General features: G+C 43.3%; 2 protein-coding genes across 5 annotated transcripts; both read left to right on the top strand.

The window, feature by feature from the left end:
* The first annotated feature begins 562 nt into the window (after nucleotides 1-562).
* LOC145719299 (zinc finger MYM-type protein 6-like) lies at nucleotides 563-4,709 on the top strand. The gene is made up of 2 exons (XM_081810795.1): nucleotides 563-834; nucleotides 2,754-4,709. Exons 1-2 carry the CDS (start codon nucleotides 711-713, stop codon nucleotides 4,583-4,585), a joined length of 1,956 nt encoding a protein of 651 aa, XP_081666921.1. The 5' UTR covers nucleotides 563-710; the 3' UTR covers nucleotides 4,586-4,709.
* A 1,556-nt stretch (nucleotides 4,710-6,265) lies between these two features.
* Nucleotides 6,266-9,443, top strand: TMEM35B (transmembrane protein 35B). Of its 4 annotated transcripts, XR_014142292.1 has the most exons (5): nucleotides 6,266-6,425; nucleotides 7,762-7,942; nucleotides 8,050-8,098; nucleotides 8,406-8,604; nucleotides 8,884-8,972. XR_014142292.1 is itself a non-coding variant. In XM_031027310.2 (4 exons), the coding sequence occupies exons 1-3, from the start codon at nucleotides 6,318-6,320 to the stop codon at nucleotides 8,091-8,093; spliced, it is 333 nt and encodes a 110-aa protein (XP_030883170.1). In that variant the 5' UTR covers nucleotides 6,267-6,317; the 3' UTR covers nucleotides 8,094-8,098; nucleotides 8,884-9,443. The 4 variants fall into 4 exon arrangements, 3 of the variants coding, with proteins under 3 accessions (XP_030883170.1, XP_006732635.2, XP_081666922.1); XM_031027310.2 differs by lacking the exon at nucleotides 8,406-8,604 and having other exon boundaries at nucleotides 6,267-6,425; nucleotides 8,884-9,443; XM_006732572.3 differs by lacking the exons at nucleotides 8,050-8,098; nucleotides 8,406-8,604 and having other exon boundaries at nucleotides 6,267-6,425; nucleotides 8,884-9,443.
* Nucleotides 9,444-9,551: the final 108 nt, after the last annotated feature.

Here is a 9,551-nt window from a genome sequence, read left to right as displayed (position 1 = left end):
AGCAGGGGGAGTGGGAGAGGAAGAAGCAGGCTTCCTGTGGAGCAGGGAGCCTGACATGGGGCTTGATCCCAGGACCCTGAGATCATGACCCGAGCCAAAGGCAGATGCTTAATGACTGAGCCACCCAGGCGCCCCTAAAGTTTTTTTTTTTTTTTAATGTTGAGGTCTTTAATCAATATGGAATATATTTTTGCATATGGTTTGAGATTGGATCTAATTTTTCTGAATAGCCAGTTGTCCTAATCAGCAAAGATTGTTTTCACTGTTTTGATTGTCCTTACTATAGACAGAGTGTTGTTTTTTTTTTTTTAAAGATTTTATTTATTTGTTTGACAGAGACAGCGAGAGAGGGAACACAGGCAGGGGGAGTGGGAGAAGCAGGCTTCCCGCTGAGTAGGGAGCATGATGCGGGGCCAGGACCCTGGGATCATGATCTGAGCCGAAGGCAGACACTGAACCATTGAGCCACACCCAGGCGCCCCTTTTTTTAAATTAAGAAATGGAATGGACACTGATTAGAAGAATTAGGAATTAGTATATATTTTCCAAAGTAACTTCTCTATTGTAACTGCTCTTTCAGAGGAATTATATTTCTTTTGCTATGTGCCACCTTTCAATTGATACAATTATGGTCAGTGATAAGGTACTAAAAAACATCTCTTTTGGTTTCTAAATTTGTTTTTAACTAGGGAAGCACACAGACAGATGCCATGAAACTTCTATCTTCCCAGTGTTCCAGGCTTTTAAAAAACAAAGCAGTATTGTGCAAGCCTGTCACACAGACCAAGGCCACCTCTTGCAAACCACATACACAACACAAGGAATGTCAGACAGGTATGTGTCCTTGTGCTCTCCATATGTAGAAAGTTATTCTGTTTTGTTTGTTTTTGTTTTTTTAAGAAAGGCAAAGAAAATCATTTATAGTTTCTTAAATATGAAAATATTTATTCTTGGATCACATACTTTGAAAATCTAATTTATTCTTTTTATAATTCTCATTAACACTAATAACTACTAAATTGAATCCATCTGCACACACAGCATTATGTGTAGAGTGGACAAACATCTCCTCTGTGTGTGCACTGCTGTTTTTCAAATGTACGAACTATTACAACTACTAAGGTACAAATTTATTTAAAAGCATTAGTGATCTAAAAAAAAAAGCATTAGTGATTTAACCTTAGTTCTTTTTTTAAAAACACTCTGAATTGATTTGTCATTTACTGAAAGTATAACTATGTGTCTGAGGTGTTGGTGATCAGGAAAATTATTTTAATTCATACTTGGAAACGTTGTAAACTATTGCCGCAATCCATGTTAACTGCCACTACCCTTATATTTTCAGTTAGTTGTGTAGCCTACTCTGCCCGAAGCATTTTTTGATTTTTGTTTTTAATGATTATTTTACTACCCAGAACATAGTGTATTTAAAAGCATAGTCTGTCAACAAGTAATCATGAGTTTTTATGTAGGGTGCCTTTCTTTTGGTAGGAGTCAAGGAGAATCCTGTCTTCCTTCCAAAGTAAATTTGATTGTTTTATATTCCTGTTAAAATGATATACTCTTTGTGTACATGAATTTATATTATATACACATTCACATGTGGAAGGTAGTAAAGAATCTGTGGACATCCATATGTGTGGGTATGTGTGTGCTTATATATATATTTTTTAAATTTCTAGATTAAATATTGGATTGTTTAAAATATACTTTTGTGAACTACTTTTTCATTTGACAGTGCTCATCAGAAGTATTCCATATCAATATAAATTTAAATATACATTGAGGTTTTTTTTTTTTAAGATTTTTATTTATTATTTATTTGACAGACAGGGAGAGACAGTGATAACGGGAACACAAGCAGGGGGAGTGGGAGAGGGAGAAGCAGGCTTCCCACTGAGCAGGGAGCCCAATGCGGGGCTTGATCCCAGGACCCTGGGATCATGACCTGAGCCAAGGGCAGATGCTTAACAACTGAGCCACCCAGGCGCCCCTACATTGAGATTCTTAACAGATGCATAGATTACAACGTATCCATCCCCCTAAGATTGGACATTGAGATTGCTTTTAGTTATTTAATATTATAAACAGTGTTAAGTTGTGTAAGTGGATTTTTGTTCACTTGTCTAATTATGTCCTTAGGATAAATCCTAAGTAGTAGAATTTCAGATTCAAAAGCTAGCATAGATTTTTAAGGCTTTTGGTATATGTTACAAAATTGAAAAATTACATCAGTGTTTGAGAACATCCATTTCTCTTTACCCTTATTGACACTGGGTATTCTAATAATTAACCTTTATTTTTTTCCTCAACTTTAATTTGGAAAAATTTCAGAATTCAGAAAGATTGAAAATATGGCACAATGAACATTAATATATCCTTCATCTCAATTCACCAGATGTTAACTTTTTGAAACTTGTTTTCCCTTTTTTCTGAAAATTTTAAAAATAAAATAATTTGTTCTTAATTTGATGTATCCGACTTCAGCCCTAATTCCAGTAATCTATTGAATACATAGCATTCATGTACTACAGCCTACCGTTTTGCTTTAGTTAGTGGCCAAGTTTTGGGCAAGGAGAAATTCAGTTTTTAATGGCACCATGGAAGTATCATGGTTTGGGTTTCAACTTTAATTAGTGTATTCTTTTGACAAATATAAATAGTAATGAAATATAAATTTTAAATATGTGGGGGAAAATATAATATGGCTTATTTCTTCTTGAAAATAACAGTGATTCAAATATTTTATTCAGATTTCCCTGTGCCTAATGAGAAACGTGATGCGGAACTTGAGTCTCCACCTGCAAAGAAAAAAAGAATAGGTTTTTTCCAGACTTATGATGCGGAATATTTAAAAGTTGGTTTTATTATCTGCCCAGGATCAAAAGAAAGTTCACCAAGGCCACAATGTGTCATTTGTGGAGAAATTTTATCCACTGAAAACATGAAGCCAGCAAATCTTTCTCATCATTTAAAGACAAAACATTCAGAATTAGAAAACAAACCGGTAGATTTTTTTGAACAAAAATCTCTTGAAATGGAATGTCAAAATAGTTCTTTAAAAAAGTGTTTACTAGTTGAAAAGTCACTTGTGAAAGCTTCTTACTTAATTGCTTTTCAAATTGCTGCCAGCAAGAAGCCGTTCTCCATTGCTGAAGAATTAATTAAACCATATTTAGTAGAGATGTGTTCAGAAGTTTTGGGTTCAAGTGCTGGAGACAAAATGAAAACCATTCCTCTTTCTAATAATACGATTGGACACAGGATTGATGAACTGTCTGCAGACATTGAAGATCAGCTGATTCAAAAAGTCAGAAAGTCCAAGTGGTTTGCCCTTCAGGTAGATGAATCATCAGAAATCTCAAATATCACCCTTCTTTTGTGCTATATTCGTTTCATTGATTATGATTGCAGTGATATAAAAGAAGAATTACTATGTTGCATTGAAATGCCCTCTCAAATAACTGGCTTTGAAATATTTGAACTAATAAGTAAATACATTGACAGTAAATCTCTGAATTGGATACATTGTGTTGGTCTCTGTACAGATGAGGCTGCAAGCCTGACCGGCAGGGGTTCTACTTTCAGGGCAAAAATTCAAGAAATTGCCACGAATACAGTGGCATTTACACACTGTTTTATTCACCGTGAGCATTTAGCAGCAGCAAAGTTGTCTCCATGCTTACATGAAATTCTTTTGCAGTCAGCACAAATTTTAGGTTTTATAAAGAGCAATGCATTGAATTCACGAATGTTAACAATTTTGTGTGAAGACATGGGGTCTGAGCATGTGAATTTACCACTTCATGCTGAAGTACGTTGGATATCGAGAGGGAGAATTTTAACAAGATTATTTGAATTACGACATGAAATTGAAATTTTTTTAAACCAAAAGCATTCAGATTTGGCCAGGTATTTTCTTGATGAGGAATGGGTTGCAAAGTTGGCCTATTTATCAGATATTTTTTCACTTATAAATGAACTCAATTCAAGTCTCCAAGGAACTATGACTACTCTCTTCAATTTGTATAATAAAATGGATATATTTAAGGAAAAGTTAAAAATGTGGTTGAAGCGCACACAAGAGAATGATTATGACATGTTCCCTTCATTTTCAGAATTCTTAAACTCATCAGACTTAAATATGAGAGGCATTGCAAGCATTATTTCTGAGCACCTAGAAGGACTTTCTCAAATGTTCCATGACTGTTATCCACCAGAAGAAGACTTGCGTTCAGGAAATTTGTGGATAATTAATCCTTTTATGAATCACCAAAATAGTAATCTCACGGACTTTGAAGAAGAAAAACTAGTACAGTTATCTTCAGATTTGGAATTACAATCAGTATTTAAATCAATGTCTGTAACTCAGTTTTGGATAAATGCAAAGACAAGTTACCCAGAGCTCCATGAAAAGGCAATGAAGTTTTTGTTGCCTTTTTCAACTATTTATTTATGTGATGCTACATTTTCCGCTTTGACGGAGTCAAAACAAAGAAATTTGTTGGTTTCTGGTCCTGCTCTAAGACTTGCGGTCACATCTTTAATTCCAAGGATAGAAAAATTAGTAAAAGAGAAAGAATAGTAACATGGATCTGTTGCTTATTATCAAAGTCTATAATTTTGTGTTAAATTTTCTATAAGTACCCTAAAATATAATTTCCTAATGTGGATATGTGTTTTCAGTGATTAAATAAGTGTTTTAGTAATTTTGCTTTTTGTTGAGGAATTAATAATCATGCATTTATAAATTGTTATATATAATTCTATTAGTCCAAGGTAGAGAATTTAGCTGTTTGATCGATTGATTGGATAATCTGGATTAGGGACAAAAATGAGGGTAACAAAAGGCCCGTTTATAACCTACCGGCACACCTGGATGTTGAAACTGCTTGGCCTTTAGAAACACATGGGACGTCGCAGTCTTCAGCCAGGCAGCCCCCCACCCCAGCAGTCTGTGGGTAGGTACAAAACCAAGATCCGAGGGCGCCTGGGTGGCTCAGTTGGTTAAGCGACTGCCTTCGGCTCAGGTCATGATCCCGGAGTCCTGGGATCGAGTCCCACATTGGGCTCCCAGCTCGGCAGAGAGCCTGCTTCTCCCTCTGACCCTATCCCCTCTCATGCTGTTTCTCTCTCTCTCTCTCAAGTAAATAAATAAATAAAATCTTAAAAAAAAACAACAACCAAGATCCGAGCTGCTTGGCTAACCCAGAAATGGAAGCAGCGGAGAGTTTGAGACCCTTTGTAGGGGTCTCTGTGGCCCTCTCCACCAGGGCTTGGCCAACTTTTTCCATAAAAGGCCAGATAGTGTTTTAGGTTTTGCAGGCCGTATGGCGGCAACTCCTCAGTTCTGCGCTTGCAGCACAAAAGCAGCTGTAGGCAATACACAGATGAGTGTGGCTGTTTCAATACAACTTTTTATTTATGAACATTGAAATAATACCGTTTTCATGTGTCATGAGAGCTGCCTTTAAATTTTTTTGTATCATTAAAAAATGTAAACAAATATTGTTAGCTGGGGAGGGGGAGGAAGTGAAGAAACCAGACAGCTGACTAAATAATTTGGCCCACCCTTTGTCCATCTGGGTGTAGACAGATCTCCAGGTAATAGCAGATGGGCCAGGAGTAGCCTCTAGAGTTTTGTTCCGTGGAAGTCTCTCTTCCGCAGCTGCAAGGGTCTGAGTTTTTAAACACTTTTCACATTTTAATTTCAGCTGGGAGAAATTCGAGGGAAAATATATTTTACACAAAGATAGAAAAGAACAATTTATAGCTACTTGTTACTGATTACTAATTTCATAACTAACTTACAAATAACTTTTGAGCTCTTACATGTGCCAGGCTTTGTGCTAGGCCTGTTCTTCAGAACTAAGAGGCTTATCCGCATATACAGAGGCAGATACTGAGGCCCATGAGGTTAGGTGGCAGCTCTGCTGGCAAAGCTAGGGACGCTCAGGCAGGAAGGAAACCCCGGTCTTCTGCGAGGCACGTTCAGATACTCCTGTTGGACTTGACTCTGTAGTGGTTGGGAGACAAGAGACTTACCCTGAATTCAAAGGGGCCCATTTAGTCAGTTGAGCCAGTGGGCCTCAGTGTCCCCATCTGTGAGACAGACAGAAAAGGGGGGGTGGCAACAGCCTCGGGAGGCGAGGAGCGGGAGGCTCTGGCGCGGGTCTTCCGTCCGCCCTGGGCAGGGAGGAACCGAGACGGCGGCAGGGGGCGGGGTTCGGCCCGGTCTCCCCTCCCTTGCCCTGCCCTGCCCTCTCCTCCCCTGCCCGCCCCTTCCCTCTCCTCGCTCCCGGAGGGCCTGCGCGGCCATGGCGCTCGGGCTCCGCGCTTTGCGCGTCCTGCTGGGCGGCTTCTTCGCACTCACGGGGGCAGCCAAGCTTTCGGAGCAGATCTCGGCTCCCGCGTCCCAGCAGATGGTGAGCGGCGGGCGGGAGGGGCGGTCAGTCCCCGGCCCGCCTGCCCGAGCCGGTGCCTCACGGACCTGCCTGCCTTCCGGCGAGACGGCGCTGGAGCGGGGGCGGGGAGAGCACGTCGACCGAGACGTGGGCGCCTTCCTAGGGTGCTCCTCGGAGTCCTCTGGCTCTTGCCTAGACGGAAGGGGACGGGGCAGATCTCCTTCCAGCTGAGCCCTGGGGTCCCGCGCAAACCTAGGGCGTCGGGACCCAGCGGGAGGAAGATGGAATGGAATAGGGGACCCAGCAGCCTCCCCGTCCTCTTCTCCTTCGCTTGCTTGCGTTCTTGGGAGGTTCGTGAGGAACGGGTTTATTATTCCCCGCTTGGTGGAGTAGGAAACTCGCCCTGAAGGTGAAGTGTATCTGCTAAAGGTTACACAGCTAGTCAAGACGCAGGAACCAGTCTAGACGCTCTCCTAACTCAGAATCTGGACAGCCCTTACCGGAGAGCCTGAGAGGAATGTCTGCAAGCCCTCCTTCTGTCTCCTGGCTAGTTCCAGACTCTTGGAAAAGCTTTCTTGTGGTTATACCCACCAATCCCTCCGCCCCTCAAATAAGCCAGACTTGGAGACCCTGCAGCCTCCCTCTCCCAGGCCTGGGTTCTGCCCTTCCTTCCTGGTTTAGGGTGGTGGATGGTTTGGGGAAGTACATCCCCAGAGCCAGACAGCTTAGAGCTTCTTCCCTGCAGCAGAGTAGGGAAGGTAGAGCTGAGGTGGGGAGTAGGAGGGCAGGAAGGGGTAGCCGGCCTGAGGGTGAAGTTGTCATGTGGCCCAGATCAGAGCCTGACTCAGCAAAATGAGCCTCTTTGAGCTCCTTACCCACTCTTGTGTCTACTGCAATGGGACCCAGGCCCAGCATACCATATTCAGAATGGGATCTGTTGAATAAGCAACCATCTACTCTTTCATCCTCTCCCCCACCTCCCAATATTCCCAGCATAGTATCCTCAGGAAAACCAGGCCAGGCCGCAAGAAAGAGAAGCTGTGGCATGCCTAACTTCCTGGTCTTGGACTTTGGGGCTGGGGTGTAATCCAATGAGAGTCTGGTGAGAAAATCAGTTCTCCTCTGCACCAACATCCAGCCGTTCTCCTTGGAGCATAAAGCCTGTTTCCTGATTCCAAAGCTCAGTCCCTCAGGGAGGCCCTCTCCTCTCTAGACTGACCTCAGCCCTGGACTGACCTACCTAGAAGGGTAGCTCCTTTGTCGGGGGAGTTGAGGGTGCAGATACAGAATGCCCCTGTGGAATGCCTAGGCAGTGGATCCTTGAGTGGGGCTGACAGGCATTCCTTGCCGCCCCTAGAAAGCCCTGTTTGTGCAGTTCGCTGAGGTGTTCCCGTTGAAGGTGTTCGGCTACCAGCCCGATCCCATGAACTACCAAGAGGCTGTGGGCTGGCTGGAACTGCTGGCTGGGCTGCTGCTGGTCCTGGGCCCACCGATGCTGCGAGAGATCAGTAACTTGCTTTTGACCCTCCTCATGATGGGTAAGGGGTGCAACCGCGCTGGGGAAATGGGGACTTCTGGCAGAGGGTAATAGAAGATCTGGCAGTTCTCTTTACTGTTGCCTCCTTTCCTTTTTTTCTGGAACCAGGAGCACTCCCTGCTCTACTGCAGTGTCCACGGTCTTCAGACTAGGACAGGTGCTTTTTAAACTTAATATATTATAACGTGATTCTATGTCAGACATAACTTCCCGCCTCACTGATTCAGTTGGCTGCAGGGTATCCCCATGGTAAATATGTCTTGTAACTTAAAAGCCCCTACCCCTCCCTCCTCACCCCTACCCTTGAGCTGAGGGGATGGAGTAGCAGGTGCCTGTGGAGTTATGTGTCTGGCAGCTGGGAACAGAGAGCTAGGAAGCTGGGCCGGCCCCCTGAACAGGAAGGCAGAGAATTTCCCTGTGACAGGCAGTCCTAGAGGAACCCCTCCTAGCTGCTGTGCCCACAGGAACTGCTGACGTACAAAGACAGCTGCTGCTTCAAAGGTCAGACGTCTTCAGGCTCATCTCTACCCGCTGGCCTCGTGTCGCCGTTGCGGCCATGCCTGCCGCCCCGACCCCAGGCCTTCCTTCGATCTCTGGAACTTCCCTCATCTTCAGATCTTGCCCATACCTCCACCACTAACCCCCCGGGCCGCCGTCTCTCCGGTAGGATTAAGAAGGGAGAAGGAGCAGAAGTTGTTCCAAAATGCCCATCCACCCACCTCCCTGTTCTATTCGGCAGGCTTGTTCCTATTTCCTTCTCACCCTCTGAGAGTGGCTACGTTAGTTCAGGGGGCTTCTGATTCTTGGTTCTGTTCTCTTCTGGGGGCCAGAGAGATGAGGGCAGCTAGTTTAGGGTGTATGTGTGTGGTAGGGAAGTGCTGAATGGGAGGGCTTGAGCTGGAGTGGGTCAGGGAGCCTCATGGACCTCACTTTCCATTCCAGGGGCTATCTTCACTTTGGCATCTCTGAAAGAGTCACCAAACACCTACATCCCACCTATCATCTGCCTGGGGCTCCTGCAGCTGCTGGATATCTGCCATCTCTGAGTCCAAAGAAAGAAAGTGGTCAGGCCCACCAGGAAGAAGACTCTTCCAAGTGCATTCAAGGAATCCTGGGAGTCGATGGCCTCTTGCCTCTTCATGCCATGTCACTGTCACGGCAGAAACATGGTGGAACACACAGTCTACCGCCTTGTTACCAGTACGTCCAGGGTTGGCCAGTGTTGAAGTAGACATCTTATCTACCTGACCCTGCTTTCTGTCTTGGACATTTACTGCTCTTTTTTGAGGGATACGTGTTAAACATACTAACATTCCTCATGTCATGTGAAAATAGAAAATAAACAGAAAAGCAACTTAAATCACCCCAAATTTTAATGCACCAAAATAACTACTATTAATTCCTTTTAATAACTGTACCATTCAACTTTTTCTATGCCTTTATACAGATATTTCTTAATGAAAATGAGACAATATAAATTATTACCTGCTTTTTAAAACTCATATACTGTAAGACCATTCCGTGTCTGTCTTACCTCATTGATGTTAACGGCTGTATATTATTCCATCATAAGGGTGTACTGTAATGTATTTTTTCAAGCCCCCACTGAG

Source organism: Leptonychotes weddellii, unplaced genomic scaffold (assembly GCF_054177405.1).
Source record: "Leptonychotes weddellii isolate Sample4059 unplaced genomic scaffold, ASM5417740v2 HiC_scaffold_3742, whole genome shotgun sequence".
Lineage (NCBI taxonomy): Eukaryota > Metazoa > Chordata > Mammalia > Carnivora > Phocidae > Leptonychotes > Leptonychotes weddellii.
Note: the sequence above shows the minus strand (reverse complement) of the source record. Positions and strands in the feature narration are given on the sequence as shown.

Bases quoted from the DNA above. Each gene is read 5' to 3' on its own strand.
- LOC145719299 (XM_081810795.1), top strand. From the start codon at position 711: ATGAAACTTCTATCTTCCCAGTGTTCCAGGCTTTTAAAAAACAAAGCA. The intron at 835-2,753 runs GTATGTGTCCTT...TATTTTATTCAG, and splicing joins ACACAAGGAATGTCAGACAG to ATTTCCCTGTGCCTAATGAG.
- TMEM35B (XM_006732572.3), top strand. From the start codon at position 6,318: ATGGCGCTCGGGCTCCGCGCTTTGCGCGTCCTGCTGGGCGGCTTCTTC. The intron at 6,426-7,761 runs GTGAGCGGCGGG...TGCCGCCCCTAG, and splicing joins CTCCCGCGTCCCAGCAGATG to AAAGCCCTGTTTGTGCAGTT. The intron at 7,943-8,883 runs GTAAGGGGTGCA...TTTCCATTCCAG, and splicing joins TTTGACCCTCCTCATGATGG to GGGCTATCTTCACTTTGGCA.